General features: G+C 38.5%; 1 protein-coding gene across 1 annotated transcript in view; it reads left to right on the forward strand.

Moving 5' to 3' along the window:
• The window catches only part of LOC134675917 (ryanodine receptor), a 196,179-nt gene that overhangs the window by 65,410 nt on the left and 106,463 nt on the right, over positions 1–24,306 (forward strand). The window contains exons 29-44 of the mRNA XM_063534261.1: positions 3,174–3,291; positions 5,849–5,929; positions 8,909–9,021; positions 10,316–10,427; positions 10,978–11,114; positions 11,978–12,097; positions 13,555–13,669; positions 14,434–14,575; positions 16,197–16,259; positions 17,568–17,722; positions 18,946–19,089; positions 20,392–20,569; positions 21,709–21,906; positions 22,215–22,320; positions 23,457–23,568; positions 24,005–24,145. Coding sequence (XP_063390331.1) covers positions 3,174–3,291; positions 5,849–5,929; positions 8,909–9,021; positions 10,316–10,427; positions 10,978–11,114; positions 11,978–12,097; positions 13,555–13,669; positions 14,434–14,575; positions 16,197–16,259; positions 17,568–17,722; positions 18,946–19,089; positions 20,392–20,569; positions 21,709–21,906; positions 22,215–22,320; positions 23,457–23,568; positions 24,005–24,145 — 2,035 coding nt within the window. The remainder of the gene's footprint in view (positions 1–3,173; positions 3,292–5,848; positions 5,930–8,908; positions 9,022–10,315; positions 10,428–10,977; positions 11,115–11,977; positions 12,098–13,554; positions 13,670–14,433; positions 14,576–16,196; positions 16,260–17,567; positions 17,723–18,945; positions 19,090–20,391; positions 20,570–21,708; positions 21,907–22,214; positions 22,321–23,456; positions 23,569–24,004; positions 24,146–24,306) is intronic.

The raw sequence follows: 24,306 nt of genomic DNA on the forward strand, positions 1-24,306 counted from the left end.
TAATAATGAGCATGACAGGAGCCAGTACAGCGATGTGACATCACTACAACGCGATTGGTTGATGAGTTCGCATCACGCGCGCGAGTGGTTGATGAGTTCACATTACGCGCGCTATTGTTCGCAACTAGTTGCATTAGACTGCACGATTGGCTGGAATTCTTGAGTAGCACCGTTGAACTAGTACCATTTTTAGTGCCCCATTAGCCCGTCCCCAGATATTATACGTCAATGCGGCGGCAGCGATAACCATAGGTTGGAGCGTGACACAGCGATCGGGTGGTTGTCGCTGCCGCTGTCGCCAGTCGCGTAATGTCGTGGCTGAGCCGTAAAGTTGCGTTTTTGCGAAGTTGCTGCGGAAATTTTCTAGATGTCCATTATTAAGGACATTTTTATATTTTATTTATACATCTGATGATACTCAGTCATGTCTGTAGATATGAAGTGCATAATTATTTTCCTTCGTATTTTCACGGAAACGTTTTAATTGCTATTCCAGTCAGTCTCTGTACAAAAAGTACTGAGGTTGACTGAAGTAGTATGACAAATACGAAAGTTTCCGAGAAAATACGAAGGAAAACATTTATGTATGTGAAACACTAAACGATTTTATCTAATTTTTAGGTAGTAGTTTTTTTCGGTATTTATAAGTAAATTTATGCTAGATAACATTGTTTACAAAACCTTTTTCTTAGTCTTGTCATAACATCAATGAAATTGCTCTTAAATATTTTCGTTCATTAAATTTATTTTGATTATTATTCCACATTTTATGTTTGTATTTTTAGAGAATTTTCACAACACCTTCGTAAACGCACCAGCTACAAGCTCGCTTCCAAATTTAATTTCTAAATTCGCTTTACTCGAATTAAAACCACCGCATTGCTTTGCTTACAGTAACAGGAGTTTTTATAAAATTACAGTTTAGATCAAATATGTCGGGTTTAAGGTGCGACCACACTGCTACTTAAAAAACGGTGACGGCACGGAATCGCAGTGACGCGTCGTATTTTTTTGCGTGCCACCCACACCGCTGCTTAATAGTTATTTGTTTTGCAAGGGGACAAAGTTGTTGTTTAACCGCTCGTGCTAATATTGATACCCGAGCCAGCGAAAGATTCTAACATTGCTCGCTACGCTCGTGGTTTGAAAAATGGAATCTTGAGTGTTGCGAGGGTTTTAAAGCATGAGGGTTAAACAAAATTTGTCCCCGAGTGAAACACAAAATTTTTCACCACACCAACCCGAAGCAAATATTAAATGTAAAATATCAAACAAAATGAAACCAAATCAAATCCAAATGAATGTTATTAAAAGTAAATTTTATTTATTATACAAAAGGTTAATGGTACATAAATAATCATACAAAAGTAACTTAAATATATATCTAAATATATTATTAAATATTTATCATCCAAAATCATTATTCAAAAGTCAATTCAACCAGCAAACATAAGAAAACAACTCAAAATTTGCATTTGATCACTTTGCCTCACATGTGAATTAAATGCAAATTTGCTATCAGTTTTTGAAGTGCAAAGTAAGCCTATCCGAGCTGGTGTGGTGAAAAATACATTCACGGTGCGGAAACTCAGTGACGTGCCGTAAACTTTACGACTTTACTAGGTAGACATGTGTCAAAATCGTAACATTTACGACGCGCGTCACTGCGATTCCGTGTTCTAAGTAGCGTTAAAAACGGTGCGTCACTGTGACGTACCGTCGCCGTTTTTTAAGCGGCGGTGTGGTCGCACCTTTAAATGATAAATCGCCAATGTTATTGTCTATTCTGACCCACTAGTGTAAATTTCATTCGATAGCTTGACGAGCGTTTGTATTTGCGTTGTCTATTTATGTACGGGATTTTGAACAACGCGCTATGCGGGAAGTTTTGGAAACTCAAAACCACATACAAAAGGACACTTAACGTAAACGCGTAGGTGACGTCACGCTATCTAATGAAATTTACACTAGGAGTATAGTTTGTAGCTTCCTAATAGAGCCCTTCGGCTAATCCTATTGTCTATTGTTAAGTAAAACCGCTCGTGCCACGTGCCACAACCACCTACATAAAAAATCGTTCGTTCATTTTACCCAGGTAATTGAATTACAACTCCTACGGAAATTGCAATAAGATTCAAAATGAACTAGGTAATGGATAAATATTTTGTTACGATGTGTGTGATCCGTTCAACTCGCCGGCACTCAGTACTTCGGTTACTGAGTGCCGGCGAGTCGAACGCTACAGAACCAGTCTAAAATGTGTCATCGAGATGCGTAACAAAGGCGCGTTATCGGAGAGCGCACCTACACTGGTTTTTTTTAGCGTTGGACTGGCCCGCGCTCAGGTGCCAAATAGAATAATTAATACCCTTTTTTGCAGATAAGTAGCACGTGCGGTTTTACTTAACAATAGACAATAGAATTAGCCGTCGGGCTCTATTAGGAAGCTACAAACTATACTGATATGTTTGACGCTAGCTGTGTTTAAATAGTCATGTAGAGATCACAGCACGAGTAGACATCATCACAAAAGCTCTTTTACAACAGTGCTCAGTAGAAATATAGTAGATAAACAGAAATGTATATATTCATTGCGCCATTAGTACTAGTTGGAAACAGTCCTTTTAGGGAATTAACAGTATTTGGTAGTTTTGTATTTTTTATTAAGTTCGTTTCTTATGACCTTTTAAAATCGTCATGACATTTTACATTATTGTCCAGCGTAACGGCCCTTAACATTTTAACTAATTATCTAATATCATTGTGTGCTAATCTAGTAACATTTTTAATTGTTTATCGCCCTGCTTGGGATTTTCACTAATTCATTTGTTTTTAACTCAACACAGTGCTATAACTGCTTTCTTAGTTATTAAGTCGCTTGAGAAGTTTTATATATTTTTTATTATATTGACAGTTTAGTCGAAATGACCCTATGTATCATAAAATATAAGCAACCTAATTCAGTTTACGACTTTAAAAAACATGTATATTGATTTTCTAAATTGGATATCAATTGGATTGGATATTCAATATCTATTACAAAATTAATTTGAGATAATTTCAAATGACCGAAAACCCGATGTGAATTTTTGAATGATAAAATCTCAAAAAATAGTTAAAGCTTTATATCAAGTAAAAACTTAAACATATACAAATAATTTATATCAACGCAGGTTTTTCGCTGAATGGCGAGCTTTTAATGGACGCGCTGGGTGGTGAAACTACGTTCGCTGACGTGCAAGGCGATAACTTCGTGCCGGCTTGCACGCTCGGAGTGGGACAGAAAGCAAGGTATACCTGAAAAATATTAAATTATGTTACGTTTTCAGGCGTAAAGTACCACACTGCCAGTTTTAATTAAAATGAAGACCTAATGGGATCCTTATGACACCATAAACTAAAAGAACAATATAGTGTCCGTTTTAAAGGACATCAAGAAAAAAATTATTGTACTGTACATATAGCCCATTTTTCCCGCACTAGTGCGTAAAAGTGACATTCCATTTCCAACTGCAGCTGCAATATTGTTCATTTTACTATGGAAATTGACAATGACAGCGACGCGTTTCCATAGTAAAATGAACAGTATTGCAGCTGCAGTTGGAAATGGAATGTCACTCTTAAATAGCACTTTTCGTGCGTATGTCAAAAGTTTAAAAGGGCCACATATGTACTGTAAAACGTTGTAAGATACACGTGCGAATGGGTCATTCGCTACTTGTATCGATTTAAAACACTCCCTTCTGTCGTATTTTAATTTATCGCCACTCATTTCGAATTCCCTCTTTTCCGCACTTGTATTATAACCATACGTCGGACTCCAGCGGGCATTTTCGTGGCATGTCAGAATGATAGGTAAGGTTCGCAAATCAATCAATTCACTTTCGAGTATTTGTACTTAGTATTTGGTACCTAGTATTTATAATGTGAAATTCCAAATATCATAGCAACTAACTGCGTTATTTGTAAACGTACTTGAACTACACATAAGTCAAAATGGCGAAAAAGTTCGTTTGGCTTTATCCGTCACTCAGACAATAGGCATGTTGACATGAATCGCAAATATATAACATGTTATGTTTTTACCATAGCAGGGAATATTAGAATGCTGAAAATCATATTGTGTAAGTGTAAATATGCGTAATTAATTAATTAAAAATAGTCAAAAGTATTTAAAATAATGCCCAGTATCACGTGACTGCAAACGCCAATCGGAGCGCGTGACGTCATGACATGAGAAACACCACAGACTAGTCGTCAAACCTGACCGTAATCCATAGGACACCGCCAAAGAGTTTGGATGTTCAAACAGTGTATGTATTTTTTATTTCGACAATAGACATTTATTACGTACAAAAAATATTATGACATGATATAAAATATATATTTATTAGTTATTAAATAAATAAAATGTTATATAATACGATATTTCACCAAAATCTTTTTAATAATTTGGCTGAATGGAACTATCATTGCCATGTTGGCTGTCGGAAACAAAAAATAAATAAATTAAAAAGTTATATCTGCGCCACTATATTTGCACTCACAATTTTAGTTGTATCATAATAATTCATCTTAAATTGTAACTGTAAGTATTTTTGTGTGAAATTAGTTATTGTGATTCATTTTTGAAATGGTTTTATCATCGCTGAACGTAATATGTATACATATAGTTCGCAAGTAACAATATCATTCAAGTCAAAATTCGTAACTGCAACGTAAGTATCATGTAACAAATATATTTTTTTATACTCTAGGGTCTTGATTGTTGTTCTTTTACAGATAGGCACTGCATAAGACATGTAAAACTTGTTATTCATTATTTTAGCTTATATATTTACGTAATACTGATCTTTTAGAAAGAGAGATAAATTAAATACTACAGCTTTTGTTCTACGCTAGGACTGACATTTTGGCAGCAGTTTGTTTATTTATCTGTTCGTGACGTCACGTGACAGCTTAGAGCGTTTAGGCTCAAACTTTAAACACTAAACTAATTATAAGCTCTATTTAGTATTTAAAATTAATGAATAAAAATTTTAAATATATTTTTTTGTAATAATTACGTGTCTATCTATAAAATGAATACAGTTCTAAAAACTTGTCAACATGCCTATTGCAGCTGTGAGAAAGGAACAAAACAAATGAGTTAACTGGGCATGTCAAGTTCTATGAACACGGCTATGTTACAAATACAAGGTACATTATGATACTCGTAAGTTAAGATTTTTTTGTTAACCTTACCTTGCCCTCAAACTGCCCCCTATAGTCCGACGTATGATTATAACTATATTATAACAAATAATTTAAAAAAAAGTATTCAATTTTAATTGCAATAAAATCTAAAAATTTTGTTGAACAACTTTGAAACAAATAACTGTTCAGATATTATACCGGGTGTGGTCTGTAACACGAGCAAATAATTAAAACATAGATTGTACTCCTCAAACGATGACACTTTTGTTCAACAACTTTTAAAAAATATGAAGTACGTAGACTCCCTATTTTTCATAAAAAATAAATATTATCTTCAATGGACGCCACCGCCACACCATATCATTGTGATTGACGTTGCTTGTCACGCCTTAAACATAACAAAATTCGCAATACATTGCGTCTTAGAATAAACTTTAAAGTGTATTAAAAATCAAACCACAAGTTATTTTTAAAATTCGCTGACAATTCGCCAACATTTGGTCAGCATGCAATGAATTCGCCAACATTTGGTCAGCATGCAAAATACAGCCTACAGTTTAATTTTTTGCTCATATTACAGGCCACATCCGGTATTCAATTTATCTGTTTATGCATTTAAGTACGTTGTTACTTACTATTTACTTGCTTTCAGATTGACATATGGACAGGACGTAAACTCTCTGAAGTTTTTCACTATGTGCGGTCTGCAAGAAGGCTACGAACCCTTCTGCGTGTAAGTAACTATATCTATCTATACATATAATAAAGCTGTAGACGGTCGAAAGTCTGTACATGGAAGATATTTGAAAAAAAGTTGGCTGGGGATACTTAGAATCGATAACAGAACACGTTCCAACAGTTTTTAGAATTTTTGTCTGTTTGTCTGTTTATCTGTTTATATGTTTATCTGTTTGTCTGTTTATTTCAACGCGCATCACGTGAAAACGGCTGAACGGATTTTGATGAAAACTTTACTAATCTGTCGAGAAAATCTCCGGCCAGGTTATAGGCTATAAAAATTCAACCCATATAAGGAGGGGTAGCCACAATACTCGCTTGATTTAAGTTTGCCCCTGAATCTTATGGCGCTACTTAGGAAGGAGGGGCAAACTTTTTCGCGCCTGGTTGGAACTAAAAGTGAAAAACCGGGCAAGTGCGAGTCGGACACGCGCACGAAGGGTTCCGTACCATAATGCAAAAACAGGCAAAAATAAAACGGTCCCCCATCCAAGTACTTGACCCCGCCCGACGTTGCTTAACTACGGTCTAAAATCACGTTTGTTGTATGGGAGCCTCACATAAATCTTTATTTTATTCAGTTTTTAGTATTTGTTATTATAGCGGCAACAGACATACATCATCTGTGAAAATTTCAACTGTCTAGCTATCACGGTTCGTGAGATACAGCCTGGTGACAGACGGGCGGACGGACAGCGAAGTATTAGTAATAGGGTCCCGTTTTACCTTTTGGGTACGGAAAACCCTAAAAGTGTACAACTGTCTAACAAATGGCGTTTTTTATATCGAAAAATTTTCGCGCTCGCTTCGCTCGCGTTTTCACCATTCTATGATATGATAAAGGTGATATTCGGTTGGCAACTGCAGCAGCATTACTCTGTTGCAACGTTACTGTCAATTTTCGTCATAAAATGATATGACTGATTTCCATACTAAAAGTAAGAGAGTGAGGGTACGTATGAAAATTTACAACGTAGGCATTCGGTTTGACCTTACGCGGACGCCCTTAAAGTCATGGAAAGGATCTTGCTTGCGGGCTTGCGGCCAGCCGATTTTTTCGACATAGGTTACCGATTTTATAGCGAATTTTGCTCTCTTGCACGGCAGATTTGCCGGCCAAGGCGAGTTGATACTTAGCCGCGATCCTGTCAAAGTGATAACATTTTGGCAGTTAGGTCTCAGGGGCCCCGTGAAAGCCCAAAACTAAAAGCATCCTATCAAGTAGCGCTTTCGAGTGAAGCCAAAGAGCGAGCAGTAGAAGAGTCGTGATTACATGCATAGATTCGATTTCAAGCCACTCTTTTGCAGTTCGGCGTGAGGTCTTATGCAAGGCATTCTCCCTTACGGCAAAGTTGATCTTCTGCCTTAATTACACTTGGGCGTGGATGCAAATCCAAGCTTTCCTCTTTCGCAGCTGGGCCTTCTGCCTTGCTCACATTTCGCCAATACAATTCACTTGGTCAATTCCAAGCTCTGCTTTCTTGCATCTTTTCTGTATGAAAACAACGTCGCTGAGACCCTTAAATATCGAGCCCTATGCCAAGCTAGGCTGATAGAAAACTGTCACATCCCTTCTCTGTATGAAATCCTGGATTCGCGCCTGGTTGGGACTAAAAGTAAAAATGTACAACTGTCTATCAAATTGCGTTTTTTACATCGAAAATAGTACTCTGTTGCAACGTTACTGCTGCAGTACTGTCAATTTTCGTGATATAATGATGTGTCTGATTTCTATACTAAAAGTAAAAACGTACAACTGTCTATTAAATTGCGTTTTTATATCGAAAAATTTTCCCGCTCGCTCGCTCGCGTTTTCAATTACATTCTTAGATATGATAAAGGTGATATTCAGGTGGCGACTGCAGCAGCATTACTCTGTTGCAACGTTATTGCTGCAGGACTGTCAATTTTCGTGATAAAATGATGTGACTGATTTCCATATCCAGCTCTAATGCGGCAATGAACGTCACTCAATTGACCAAAAAAAAAATCAATATAATCTTGACGACCCTAGGGGAGGGGGGCACCATGGTCTAGAAATGCTTAGGGCATCAAAATATCTTAATCCGGCATTGGTCGTTTGCGAAGTCAAACGATTTGGGACTCGAATTTTATACGCATTACCATGCCTTCCCCAAAAAAATCGAATGATTAGCGAAAGTCTCGCAACGCATTGAGGTTACAAAGGGCACGTGGTTTTCCTCAGGAGTCTGAAGAAGACCACGGTGAGTGGCGCTTTAGCCAGGCAAGCCGCTTCGCTTTTGCTCGCGCGCGTATACTTTACTGTATCGTCCGATATACACCTACTACTCTGTCGTTTAAATCACGTGTAAAATTTGTATAAGGGCGCAAAAAGCTATTGATTTTGGAGTGTAGTTTTATTTAGTGGTACCTAATTGTTAAATATTTTATCTGGACTACAGTCCTCTAGCATATCCATCTGTCAACTTTACTTCAAGTTCCGCCTCCAGGGGAGACGGAGAGAAATAGAACAGACCGAATTCCACCCGGGCGGAGCCGCGGGCACAGCTAGTATATATATAAATACATGTAGTTTTAATATAGATCTAGTAGCATAACCGAAGGTGGTTTAGAAAACAGCTTTATATCCAGATGTTTTCGAGCACTCTTTAACAATTATAACTTTACTAGGGTATATTGCAAGTTAAATAAAAGCTTGTAAAATAGGGATGTTTCCTGTAAATTACTTCACACCATGCATAAAATAAAGCACCAGATAATTATTAGAAAAACATACCTAAATAGCATGTATATTTTGACCAATCTCAATTTTATAAAAGAGATCAAACTAAAAAAGTAGGTGATTTGGCCGTGACGTCACTATAGCAGTTTTCATATAAATCTCATATTGGAATATCGTTTTGACAGTTCTAAATAAGAAACTGACTAGTAGGATAATACTCTATTATAAATGTCTATCTGTCTAACTACAAGTTTTATGCGTTTTTTACAGTAATATGAAGCGGGACGTCACCCACTGGTACACCAAGGACCAGCCGATCTTCGAAAACACCGACGAGATGATAGACACTAGGATAGACGTCACCAGAATACCCGCTGGCTCAGGTATATTACAAGCTTTTATTTACTTTCACCTGACCGTTGTCTGTCTGTAATCAAATCTTGCAAGTTAAATTTGACCCACTTCCCGGTTTCCGATTGAGCTGAAATTTTGCATACATACGTAAGTCGGGTGACAATGCAATATTATGGTGTCATTGAGCTGATCTGATGATGGAGACCGGAGGTGGCCATAGGAACTCTGTGATAAAACAACGAAACCTTATTGTGTTTGGGGTTTTTAGAATTGTCTCGATGAGTATTACTTGCCTGTGGGAAGAAAAGTACAGTCAGCGACAACAGCTTGTACCAAAAATGAAATTTTTGCCAAAAGCTTATTTTTAGTTCCAGTCTTCTCTATCTCGATATGTTTAGTAACTTAACCGTACCAACATTAAGAGCGACAGTGCCGAGCCGTGCTTGTAGTCAGTTTCAAAAGTAGCGGGCCTGACAATGCGTCAAAAGTATCTACATTCTCTAGTAGTTGTAATATAATGTATGCTTGTAATGAAACGCAAACTACAGATTGTTTATAATGACCCAATGCATATGGAAGTAACAGTGACAGCGAGCGGCATCTGTTAAGTACAGACGCTGTTGAAGAAGAATGAACTGGGTAACTTTGGGGTTAGCCATATTGGATTTACTCATAGATAGATGTTGTTTGGAGGCACATTTGTAAAAGTTATTTTCAAATTAATCTAATAAAACGCAGTGTCAGCAACAAGTGGTTTTATTACTAAACATTACATGGCGCAGTCGGTAGGAATACATACATAAATTTATGTAAGGGGTCATCCATTAATTACATCACACGTTTAGGGGGAGGGAGGGGGTCAAGAAAATGTGACATATTGTGACATGGGGGAGGGGGGAACACAAACTTTGTGACGTCACTTTAACTTCATCAGTAACCGAAAATTTATTTAAATTATTTTATTCGGTGTACATTTAAATAACAAGTTTTTAAAACGATAATCGTTATTATTCGTTTAATTTTCTTTCCTAAGCAGTTTTAGGTTAGAAAATTACTAATATTTATATCGTCAAAAATATTTTGATAATAAATATTAATAAATAAATAAATATTAATAATACTTAGGTACTCACTTAATTCGATTTGGCGATTTCGTAGAAAAAATGTGACGTCACACTAGGGGGGAGGGGTTTGCCAAATGTGACCAAGTGTGACAAGGAGGGGGGGAGGGGTCAAAAAACCTAGAAATTCGTGTGACGTAATTAATGGATGACCCCTAATACATACATAAATTACACTAGTAACTTAACAATTTGTTTTCAGATACGCCGCCATGTTTGAAAATATCGCACAACACGTTCGAGACCATGGAGAAAGCGAACTGGGAGTTCTTGAGGATGTCGCTGCCTGTCATCTGTCATGCGCAATTTATCGAGTACGTTCTGTTTTAATGTTGTTTATAATATCAATTAATACTAAATCTATTTATAGCTAAATAAACCGGGCAAGTGCGAGTTGGACTCGCGCACGAAGGGTTCCGTACCATAATGCAAAAAAGGCAAAAAAAAACTTTCACCCATCCAAGTACTGACCCTGCCCGACGTTGCTTAACATCGGTCAAAAATCACGTTTGTTGTATGGGAGCCCCACTTAAATCTTTATTTTCTTCTACTTCTATTTTTAGTATTTGTTGTTATAGCGGCAACAGAAATACATCATCTGTGAAAATTTCAACTGTCTATCTAACTATCACGGTTTGTGAGATACAGCCTGGTGACAGACGGACGGACAGCAGAGTCTTAGTAATAGGGTCCCGTATTACCCTTTGGGTACGGAACCCTAAAAACCATTACATGTTTTGTAAATGTAATATTTATTTTAAGAAATGGCCCTACTACTAACTAAGACTGCCTGCTTGCAGGTCGATGTGAATCGTACATTTTGGACTGATTTTATTGTTTTACTGATGAATATAATTATTACAGCGAGCAAGAGAAAGCCCGCCGCTGGGTGGAGATCAAGGAACGTCAGCAGATGCTGATGAAGGAAGCCGCGGAGGCGCAGATGCCGGCGCACATCGATCAGATCATGCGCAGCGGATTCACTATGAACGATATCAAAGGTATGTTAAGAGTTTTAAAGTTACAAATGAAGTACTGTTCGCCTAAGCAAATCCTGCATATAATTTGCAGGGACAAAATACCACTGTAAACCACAAACTTTCAAGATTTTTACTCATTCTTATTCACTACAACGGGACTTAACCGCGTAAAAATATGTTTTTTCTACTCGTCGACTGTAATTCTTGAATTAAGATTTCTTATACCAAACTGCATTTGGGTACTTTTAATGTACCGGCTCCCAACTCAACTATAATAATTCATTTCAATCTCGTACCTTACTTAGGCAACTCAGCAAGCTTCGTTGCCTAAACACGGTACTTGACTGAAAAGCTCTCTATTATATCACGGTTTTATAAAATACAATTAAATTTACAACCTTCGACATTTCGAGGACGGCGTTGTCCCCGTGGCCTCGGAGACGACTGGCTAAAGACATCAACATCTTCTAGCCGCGCGAGTTTTCGAACTACCCGCACTTGGTCTTGTTAAAATCGGAGATAAATTTAAAACTTATTTTTACGCGATTAAGTCCCGTTGTAGTGAATAATAATAACCATAGTAAACGTGATATTTTCTTAAAAGTCTAAATTAAATCCACAGTTTTTAGGAAGTATATCGATCTAAAAAAATATATTATTATATTTTTATTCAGTTTCCATTAATCCTTTGCTACCGTTTATTTACCTTTTTAATGTCAATAAAAAATAGACATAATCTCTTAATATACCTGAGCGTGTTTTTTACCCTATCCCAAACTGCACTTACTCGTACTTAACCTCTATGATTTGTTTCTACATTTAATTGGTATTTTTTTGTTTACCCTGTGTTACCCTATAATTTACCCTTATTTACCCCACCCAAGGTCTCCACTACGACGAAGCCGACGAGCCCAAACTGAACCTGAAGCGGCTGCCCTCCCGCCCTCCCCGAAAAGGCTCAGTCGGGAGAAACGTCACTATACAGAATTACAATTTACAACCAGGTCTACAATTAAAATAAAATCATATTTATCGTATAATCTTATAAATCAATGTAATGTCATACTTTTTAATGTTACTATATATGACACTAGACTAACAGAAGTGAAATATTCATTATGCAACTCCACAGAGAACTATAACATTTATAATACAACCGCCGAATGTTCTATAATATTGAGGAAATGTTATGTTCCACTGGAAAAGGCACCTTATGGCAGCTGGCGCTTACGTCGCATAGCACCCCAATAGTATTGGAGCGTCGTTAATAATAGCGTAAGCGCCAACCGCCATAAGGTACCTTTACCTGTGGGACGTCACAAATCATTTATGTCGTATAATCTTTTAAGGGTCTCATAGATCAATGCGATGTCATACTTTTTAATGTTACTATATGACTCTAACAGAAGTTAAAATATTCATTATGCAACTTCACAGAGACAACCACCTACATATACATAGCATTTTCGTTATTGATTTTCAGACATTACGGTAATAGTCCGTTTTTTTAGCATTAGAAAGAACTTCGCAGAAGTAAGCTTGTGGTTCCAAATCCGGCACTTTTAGCGGTAATAATTTGAAGTAAATTATATGTATTGACCATGCTACATTAGATAATTCAATAATTATTAACAATTAAAGAGCCTGATAAAAACTGCACGCTTGCTTCTGTGGAGTTCTTTCTAATGCTAAAAAAAACGAACTATAGCCAGTAACTGGCCGCCCTAAACTAAAAATGAATTCTATTCTCCTATAAACAGAATTCATTTTAGTATAAGGTTACAATAACTGGCCACCCTTCAATAACTAGCCGCCTTATACTAAAATGAATTCTGTTTATAGGAGAATAGAATTCATTTTTAGTTTAGGGCGGCCAGTTACTGGCAAATTACCCTGCCATACTTTTTAATGTTACTATATGACACTAGACTCAGAAGTGAAATATTCATTATGCAACTCCACAGAGAACTTTAACATTCATAATACAACCGCCGAATGTTCTATAATATTGAGGTTACTGACACGGTTATTACCTGTTATCATTTATCCATTGGCTTCAGTTGCTTTCAATGGGAAAAAATACGATGACAAAATAATATTTGACTCACTCCTATAATTCTGCATCGCAAAGAAAAAAAACATTCAAATAACGTTTAATGTAGCATTTTAGGTATCGATTTTCAGACATTAAATGTGATTTAACATAATAACGTATTTCTAATTTCTTCTGTAAGGATTATGCTATTGTTTATTCATATCATGATTTTAATTTCTGTATAAAAATTTTTAACATCATACTTAAATTAAAAGTCATAATTTTTTTCAATACCAGTAAATTGTTACATTTACATATGCCGATTCATCCTCAAAAACTATCTTCCTACCCTAACTTTCCACATAACCACGTAACCCCATTGTAATTTGCACCTTATGCTCTATTACTCAAGTCTCATTCTTGCAGGTCAAGTGAACGGCATGCATCGTACTACGAGTGAGGCGGAAATGTCGAAATACGAGTTGGGAGTTCAAAGTGGGGGGGAAGAAAAGAAGGATAAGAGGGGGCGGTCGCCTTTCAAGTTAGTATAGCTTTTTATTTATTTAGTATCTTTGTCTATCCGTTTTTTTAGACCGTTATAGTGTCCCACTCGCTGGACAAAGGCCGCTCTCCTTGATTTCCACAAGTCCCGTTGTAGCAGTGGGGATAGACTCCTGACTTCGGTCGAACTCGGCTCCGTTCGGCTCAGCATTGCTCCGAGCAATTATTAGGGTTGGCATCACTTGACTTCCTTGTGCGTGCACGACCACAGATAAGATAATCACTTGAATTTTGACAACCCTAAATAGCCGAAAGGGATCGCGCTATATATTAGATAGGGATAGCATGATTCGACCCTGAACCGCTGTCAAACTTCGGGTTTGTAGGAAGTGTCCTTTCTGTACGGTAGTACTATTATTTCTTCTGTGGTTGTAGTGCCATTTCCGGCCAGTTACTGATGAAGGCGCCTAAGTTGTCCCGCCATCTCCGTCTGGGCCTGCCACGTCCGCGCTTATTTCGCGGCATCCACTTGGTGGCTATACTAGCCCACCTCTCCGGATGTATGCGGCAGACGAAATATAACATTTTACCTGATTGGCGAGACCTCAATCCTCCAATCCCCGCACTCTACCACCACCACAGATCCCTCACACACGACCCCCCTCCATCCCCCGACCCCACTGTCAACTTTTTTTCAAGGTCAAGGTTACCCTAAGATAATGTTAATTATTGAGCACCAAACTATATACACAAATATTTCTGTACAACGTGTGCTATAATTACCTCTATTTCTTTCATCTTAAGGTTCTTCAAAAGCAAGCGCGGCGAGAGCAGAGACCGCTCCAAATCCCGCAAGTCCAAGACTCCAGACCCCTTCAGCGATGGAGAACTGTCGCCTGAACGCTCCGCCATGAGGCGGCCTAACCCGCAGATACGAGTGTCGCAGGTATGGACCTTAACTTGTGAGAGATAAGGTTGAGTTTTGAGTGGACGCTGACAGTTTGAATAATTAAATCCCATGCAAGTTGGTAATATACCTGTAAAATAAAGTTGAGTTTGGTTTGAATCAGGGATGTTGCGAATATTCGCATCCGCGGAACTTCCGCATTATTTACAAAATCCGCATCCGCATAAAATCGATGCGGAGCTTAATGCGGATGCGGATGTCGAACAAGTCAGTACAGGCACGTACGTCTTAGCGGCGGATTAAGTGCTAGGTAATTTCGTCATTACCTGTGACGAAATAGTCTAAATCCAGAAAAGTCAGCCAAATTACTGTAAGTTTATTAAATATACAAATATACATCTATATTTTTGCTCAAATACTAAACGATTCGTTTTTTTAAATAAAAATTACTAAAAAATTTAATATAAGACGTTTTGTAAGTACCTAATCTTGACATCCGCATCCGCAGATGTCAAAAAATCTGCATCCGCAACATCCCTGGTTTGAATGTCAATTTTCAGTTTAATACAGTTAAAACAGTTTTTTCCCCATTGAACATTTTAACTTTGCTCATAATTTGATATCTTAATTTCTGACGGACAAGTAATTGTCTGACGAAAATATACATATACAAAGAAAACCATGTTAACCGTTTTTTTAAACCTTGAAACTATGAGTTTTTTTTTTGTTTTGGTGGTGATTAAACTTTTAACACGAAGATTTCTAAATCGGTAGCAAAGAGAATTTGAAATAGAGGAATATTGTCAAAGTAAATTATGTAGTCAGTACATTTACTGCCATCTTTCGACACAAACGATTAACACTTTTTGAACCCTATTTGACTTTGATCCTTATTTTTTTCATGGATATGTGTTTTTGTTAAATGTCAAAAAGTATCGCCATCTATTCAAGAGTAGGCCAAAGGTATGGTGCCATCTTTTCAAAGGATGGCGGCATTCCTTTGGCCTACTCTTCATCATCATCATCTATCATCGAGGAGTAGCTAGATCAGTGCCGCAAACGCGTTAGTTCCGCGTAGCATTATTCCCGATCGCATTTTTCCCCACTAGCGTTAGTTCCGCGTAGCATTGTTCCCGGTCGCATTTTTAGACGGAAGCGGGGCTCCTATTTCTGGGCGGTTTGCCCTTCGGGCATCTGAAGCTACCTAACGAACCTAACCTACCTACTTAGTTTTTTTCCCCAAAGTGTAATGTTTTCATGGACGTCACACTAAATTAATAGGTTAGGTAGGTTAGGCTCGTTAGGTAGCTTCAGATGCCCGATTCGCGGGGCTCCGTCTAGCTAAGTTGTGAACTAAATGTTTTTTGAAAAACAAACTCTAGTGGGGAAAAATGCGACCGGAAATAATGCTACGCGGAACTAACGCGAGTGGAGCAAAATGCGATCGGGAATAATGCTTCGCGGAACTAACGCGTTTGGGGCACTGATCTATAGCTACTCTCATCGAGTAGATGGCGATACTTTTTGACATTTAACAAATTTAACACATATCAGTTTTTTTTTCATATATTTTTTTAACGACAATGATTCAAGAGTTTAAGTGCCACCATTTGACCCCTAGTTGTGTGTGAGTTTTTTTAATATATGTTTTATCCCCAAGGCGAATACAAGGTATGACGCTACCCACGGCCGGCCAAGCAAGGCGTACTTGTTTGACCAACAAGTGAGTCCCCTGTATCCGTGTGTGTGACCACTAATATACAGTCGCCATCAGATATATCGGAGCGGCCAAGGTGCTCATTAATATCTGAGAACGCCTCTATTGTCAAGGCGTTAGAGTGCGTGTTCAGATATTGTGCACACCTTGGACGCTCCGATATATCTGATGGCGACTGTACGTGTTTTCTCTTTTGATTAACAGTCTTATTTCTCTGATTTATACTTTCACGATTTTTAAATATTATTAAATTACACAACGGGACTTAATCGTGTATTACAGTGAAACTTGGTTAAAAAGTGGGACCTGGATAAGTGGGAAACCTCTATAGCTGAGACTCAGGGAAGACTGACACTCCGAGACCACGGGGACAACGCCGTCCTCGAAACGTAGGAGTAAATCTTAAAACTTAAATACGCGATTAACGACCCGATTCTAACTTTAAGATAAGTCAATTAATAGATCTGGAAACGATATAGATTAGACATATCCAATCCATATCGTTTCAATATCTAGTATTTGACGTATCTCATTGTTCGAATATGGCTGTAAGTCCCGTTGTGCAATTTCATAGTCTTTTTCTTCTCTATTTACTCTTTTCAATACAAAAGGACACGTTTTTTGTGGAGTCTTCGTTTTTTAACCCCCTACACAAATACAGGGGTGTTTTACGTTTGACGCCAATGTCTGTCTGTGGCTTCGTAGCTCTCAAATGGATGGGCCGATTTCGATGCGGGTTTTTTTTACGTGAAAGCGAATTTCCTTGCGGTGGTTTTTAGCTATGTTTGATAAAAATCGATCCAGCAGTTTTTGAAGAGTGTCAGCTCTTTTCCAAAATTATGTAAGGCATTTTTGACACATAATGGCTTAAAATTTTAATTAACGGATGTGTTTTTTTAATTTAATAGTTATTTATAAAAGGAGAAGGCCTTCAATAAATATGATATTTATTTTATCGATCCCGGAATTCTTCCTAATAAATTGATGATTAAAAAAAAATCCGATTTCTCAGAGACGGCTGTTTCGATTACAATTTTGGTTTTTAAAATTAAATTGCAGTTTTTGTTGGCTTTATTGTCAGCATGAGTTGCGTTCGCATGCGACTCAGTATGGATGACCTACGTACGCCACTTAGGCACTTATGCTAACCAGTCAAATTAGGATCTAATAATAATGAGAAGATCAGGAAATTTAGGCTTGTTCACACATATTTAGGTATAAATCTATCTAGGCAAAAATCTCAAGTAATTTTCTTGTTAAATATAGTAGTGTAGGCTAGTGAATCCTATCTCTAAACTAAACCCCTTTTCACAGACTAATCTCAACAATCTCCAAGTGCCAACCCCCCAGCAGGGCAGAAAAGAGATGACTACCAGTACTCTAGCTGCGGCTCAGACCGAGATGGTCGGCAATGAAATCTTCGACGCCGAATGTCTGAAGCTCATCAACGAGTACTTCTACGGTGTCAGGTGATTATAGCTCTCTGTCTCACTCGGCGATTAGAGCGTGTACACTCTCACTATCTCTGTCCTACTGTGTTGGCGCTTATATCGGGAGACGAATCTCAACAATCTCCAAGTGCCAACCCCCAGCAGGGCAGAAAAGAGATGACTACGAACCCTAGCTGCGGCTCAGACGGAGATGGTCGGAAATGAAATCTTCGACGCCGAATGTCTCAAGCTTATCAACGAGTACTTCTACGGTGTCAGGTGATTATAACTCTGTCTCACTCGGCGATTAGAGCGTGTAGCACTCTTACTATCTCTGTCCTACTGTGTTGGTACTACGCGAGACGAATCTCAACAATCTCCAAGTGCCAACCCCCCAGCAGGGCAGAAAAGAGATGAATACGAGTACCCTAGCTGCGGCTCAGACGGAGATGGTCGGAAATGAAATCTTCGACGCCGAGTGTCTCAAGCTTATCAACGAACACTTCTACGGCGTCAGGTCAATATTATTTATTTTATAGACAGGCGAATTTTTGGCCAATATGACTTGCAATGTACCTAACTATATTGTATGTAAGGGTCAAATCTTGCAAGTAAAATTTGACCCACTTCCCGACTTCCAATGGAACTGAGCATACATCTGTAAGTCGGGTGACAATGCAATATTATGGTACCATCGAGCTGATCTGATGATGGAGACAGGAGGTGCCCATAGGAACTGTGTGATAAAGCAACGAAACCTAATTTGTGTTTCGGGTTTTTAGAATTGTCTCAAGGAGTATTCCGTACCCAAAGGGTAAAAACCGTATTACTAAAACAACACTGTCCGTCTGTCTGTTTGTCAGGCTGTATCTCATGAACCGTGATAGCTAGACAGTTGAAATTTTCACAGATTATGTACTGACAAATACTAAAAAGTACAGAACACTCGATGAGCGAGTACTTATTAATCCTTTTGTTATGCATCTGTTACAATAAAAACAATAATTGTTTTTGAAGTGAAAACTTCTTTAGCGGCGCTGTGCACTTTTTGTGACGGGGAAAAAATGTTAAACTCGCGACAGGTCACGTGACCGACAGATTCGACAGATTGAAAATTCGTAAGACGGACACGTGACCTGATCGAAAAACTGTTACAATGTCATTGAGTTTTCACTTCTGCCGGCACTCCCGGAGTGCAACCCGTTGTTTTTTTTTATCCTATAATGTATCTGTTACAATAAACACAATATTTTTTTTATCAGGGTGTACCCAGGTCAGGACCCGACCCACCTGTACGTTGGCTGGGTGACCACACAATACCATCTCCACTCCAGGGACTTCAATCAGGGCAAGGTCATGAAATCATCCGTCATCATCACGGATGACTACGATCGCGTTATTGAGAGGTAAGCCTTTGATAAATATACGATGAAATATGTCTTCATTAGCGAAACATTTAGTTAATTTAAATTTATACTTATTCTTATACCTTTAAATGTGCAATATACATACCAGTGGCGGCGCGTCAAACGTATCCATAGGCAAGCCGGGGCTAATTTGGCTTACATATTTCCTTTACAACTCTGCTCAAACGTCCAAAAACAGGCAAGCCGGTGGGAATCGGCTTTTATGGACGCGCCGCCACTGATACATACATTTATTTATATATTTATTTTAGTAAGTTTTAATTATTTATTTTATTAGTTCTAATTTATTTAGTTTATACTTAATTTTAATAATAGTTTGTATAAGTTTTGTTATTGAATAAATTACCTTTCCTTCTGCGTCTTTATATATTTATAATTTCATATATATCGGAAACTGCTAATGACGCATTCGTCATTACGACGATTCCGATGAAATTTGCTATATGGGGGTTATCGGGGCCGATAAATCGATCTAGCCAGGTCTTATCTCTGGGAAAACGCGCGTTTTTGAGTTTTTATATGTTAACCGAGCAATGCCTGGTCTCCCATATATTATATAATTATATTCTATTATAAAATGTCCAACATATCCCAATAAGGCCTAGTTTCCCCTCTGGGTTGGAAGGTCAGATGGCAGTCGCTTTCGTAAAAACTAGTGCCTACGTCAAATCATGGGATTAGTTGTCAAGCGGACCCTAGGCTCCCATGAGCCGTGGCAAAATGCCGGGATAACGCCAGGTAGAAGAGGTAGATAAAATGTCCAACATTGTAACATTATGCTTGTAATCAGGAACTGGCTCTTGAGTCTTGAGACACAAGGAAACCTACTTTGGGAGCCAGGTACCAATATCATGTAATGTATACCTCAAAGTTGCAATGAAGATTTCACATTTCCCAAAAGTGAAATCTAATATGGACCTTCAATTGGAATGCTAAAGATGAAATTCTATTGACGCGTATGTGGTCGATAGAGCGTACTATGCCTTTTTTTTTGACGGAGTGGGAATGCGTTTATGCACAGTGTGTGGGACTCGCCGCTCCTTTCCCCTCTCCCGGCAAGAGAGGGGGAGAATTTGGCCCTACCCACTAAACCCACTCCGGCGTTTCACCCTCTTTGCCGTTCGTGAAGGCGCACTGGGATCGATGACATTCACCGCGGCGCCCTCCGGCAGCCCTGGCTTATCGCCAGCGAGCACACGCTCGTTGCCTTCGACCCTCGTAGTATGCCCAGAAAAGGGATAAGTTGTCGTTATTGACGGAAGCTTGTTTTTCTATTTTTAGCGTGGAACGTCAGTCCTGCTACATGGTACGCGCAGATGAGCTCTACAACGAAGTAATGGCCGAGGCCGCCGGCGCCAAAGGTGCCTCGCAAGGCATGTTCATCGGATGCTCTGTGGATACCTCAACAGGCATCGTGTCGTGGACTTGCGAGGGGAAGGATACCAGCTTTAAATATAAGGTATTACTATGGCGGCTATTTTAATATAGTCTAACTCTATAAAGTGTATACTATGACAAAGTTTTGGCCGAGGCAACATGAGCCAAAGGTGCCTCGCAACGCAAGGCATGTTCATCGGTTGCTCAGTAGACACTTCAACAGGCATCGTGTTGCGGACTTGCGAGGGGAAGGAGACCAGCTTTAAATATAAGGTTTTAATACTCTTTGATGGTTATTTTAATCTAGTCTAATTCTATAAGTCTATAACAAAGTTATGGCCGAGGCAACATGGGCCAAAGGTGCCTCGCAAGGCATGGTCATGGGTTGCTCCGTAGCAGTGGCGGCGCGTCCATAAAAGCTGATTCCCACCGGCTTGCCTGTTTTTGGACATTTGAGCAGAGTTGTAAAGGAAATATGTAAGCCAAATTAGCTCCGGCTTGCCTATGCATATGTTTGACGCGCCGCCACTGCTCCGTAGACACTTCAACTGGCATCGTGTCGTAGACTTGCGAAGGAAAGGATACCAGCTTTAAATATAAGGTATAGCTCTTTTAACAGAAGATATTAAATCAAACTTGCAAAACAACAGATTCTAAGTCAGAACATTAACAAACAGAAAAATTCTATCAGATTACGAAAAATACGAGACATTGCTAAAATAACTTACCACCAATTGCCGAGTCCTTGACAATTTTACTGGTACAAACAGCAACACTCTTAACTGTGCATAGGTGGACCTTTTGCCTATTGTAATAAGGTTTACGAACTATCAGTTAACAGTGTGGGCGATGGTATTGTGACTTGAGATTTTTGGGGAAAGAGGTGAATATTTACAACGAAAATATGGCCCAGGCGGCAATAGCAAATGCGGGCAAGGCATATTAAATATTGCTCATTTATCGATGGTAAATATAAAGCTCGAAGCTTTTCGGTGAAGGAAAACATCGTGAGGAAACCGGACTAATCCCAATAAGGCCTAGTTTACCCTCTGGGTTGGAAGGTCAGATGGTAGTCGCTTTCGTAAAAACTAGTGCCTACGTCAAATCATGGGATTAGTTGTCAAGCGGACCCCAGGCTCTCAGGAGCCGTGGCGAAATGCCGGGATAACGCGAGGAAGAAGAAGAAGAAATATAAAGCTCAATTAATACTATTTTCAACAGATGGAGCCTGAAATCAAGCTCTTCCCTGCCATCTTCGTAGAAGCTACTTCTAAGGAGATCCTCCAAATCGAGCTCGGTCGGTCCTTGACCAGTTTACCGCTCAGCGCCGCCGTGTTACCGACGAGCGACAAGCATGTGACACCCCAGTTCCCTCCGAGGCTGAAGATACAGTGCTTGAAGCCGCATCAGTGGGCGAGGGTAAGTAAGAATGTTTACCACTATTCACGTACGAAGAGTGGGTATTCGTAAGAAAACATGTTTAAAATGTAGTTTTGAACTTTTTCTGATGCTAAAATTAATTAAATATTAGGTCACACCAATATTTTGTATCAGTTTTTCTCATTTCGAATGATTTGTCGTTCTAAAGAGTTCGGTAAGGAATGCTAACATTGTTGAAACTAGAGAAATAACTCAACAGCGCCCTCTTGACAATGATCATATATATTTCTGGCCGGGCTATAATATAGGTTTTAAATTACTTATGGTATACATTTTTTGTTTTATAGGTTCCCAACCAGTCGCTACAAGTCCACGCGCTCAAATTATCGGATATTCGTGGTTGGTCCATGCTCTGTGAAGACGCTATCTCCATGTTAGCTCTACATATACCTGGTATGTACCGTCGTGTTTTCTCTGGACCGACCCCCTTATCCATACAACTTTACGGGCCTGTACGGAAATGATGGTCGTTCTTGTCTACGTGACAGCGTGATAAAACGGTGTCCGTCACTTTCTATCCCACGGTGTTAAAAATTGACAGTTATTTTATCACGTGGATAAAGATGGATAAAGCCATCCATAATACGCTGGCTGATTTAGTTAATTTATGTTTTATCCCTTTCTTACAAATACATAAGTCAAAATGACAGATAAAGACAAACGATTAATAGCTAATTCAGTCCAGTAACGCGTTTATGAATAACGTCATATATTTTTAAAGGACTTGAGAGAAAGTCGTTTCGGTGAATCTTGGGATGAATTTCTAACTATTACTAGTTACGTATTGTCGTCTGGGCTATAACAAGGGATCGGAAATTCGGATGCTTTTATGCCTAAACTTAGCAAATTCCCGGAAAAAGCTCAGCAAGTATGGAGTCGGCTTCTTAAAAATATTATTTTAATTATTTAAGTTCAGGGATCGTATAAAAAATCACGAAATAGTGATAACTGTCAAAATATTTACTTTATGACTATTTTCAGCGATTTTGTTAAATACCTACCTACACGTTGGTAAACAGTTTTAACTACAAACAAGGTGTAACAAAACAAATTACCGCATACCACATATTGTGTAAAAAGAAACAGCTGAAATATGTTATTTAAATACTTTAATTCTTATGTGTATATGTATCCTAATTGCCGGTATTCCGGGAAATCCCGGTAAATTTATTAGCAAAATTAAATTGAGTCCGCCTCCATACTACTCAACAACAACGCGGTGTAGGTACTGAGGCCAAAGTTTAGGTATAAAAGCATCCGAATTTCCGATCCCTGGCTATAACCGCGAAAATCGAAGTTCGCAAATTGCGGGGATTTTTCTCTGTCACTCTAATTACGCCTTCATTGGAGTAAAAGAGAAAGATCCCCGCAATTGGCGAATTACAATTTTCGCGGTAGCCGCTCTGATCGAACCAACATTAAACTACAATCACTTGTTGTAAAACTGGTATTCGGTCTGTTAAATTATATTGTTGCTCAGTGTTCTCGTCTAAAAATTGTGCTTTAAAAATTCCTAAATTTGTTTTCAGAGGAGGACCGCTGCATAGATATTCTGGAGTTGATTGAAATGGACAAACTCCTCAGTTTCCACTCGCACACCCTGACGTTGTACGCTGCCTTGTGCTATCAGAGCAATTACAGGTAATTTCATACAATATTTTTTTTTTATTTTTATGAATGGGCTTACTCATGCATTAAACCCCGTCTGCTAGTTTCTTCATAAAAGAAAAGAAAGAAAATATTTTTATTAATCACCACCACATAACATAAAGAAAATGGAGACATGCGACATAAAAAAAAACAGTGGAAACACCATATGACTCAGTAAAATGCCGCGGCAATCTCGTGGCGCGGGTTTTCAGTGGGGACTTGACTTGCCCCCTAAGTTCTACCAATTCAAAAATAATAATTGTGGGGATTCACACACAACAAGCTGCCTCCTCAAGGCAACTCCCGCGCGAGGCAACTCCCTTTGTGTAGATGCCGAGGAAAAACGGACTTTGCATTTTTTTTTATTTCGTTTATTATGCATTGTTGATGTATGTAATATTCAGTTATTTTATTCTGTTCATTACAGGGCTGCCCATGCTCTTTGCCAGCACGTCGACCAAAAGCAACTGCTGTACGCGATCCAGTCACAATATATGTCTGGTCCGCTACGCCAAGGATTTTATGATCTACTCATAGCTTTGCATCTCGAGTCACACGCCACCACCATGTAAGTATTAAAAAAAAATATTTGTATAACATGCTCTAGGTATACATATATATACAGGTGTGTCGAATCCTTATAAATTAATAATAAGTTAATAAATTCTATTTAGAAGTAATTCAAAGGAAGCATCAGCCATTTTAACAATATTGTATGTTTTTTTTTTA

Source organism: Cydia fagiglandana, chromosome 23, assembly GCF_963556715.1.
Source record: "Cydia fagiglandana chromosome 23, ilCydFagi1.1, whole genome shotgun sequence".
NCBI classification, from domain to species: Eukaryota; Metazoa; Arthropoda; class Insecta; order Lepidoptera; family Tortricidae; genus Cydia; species Cydia fagiglandana.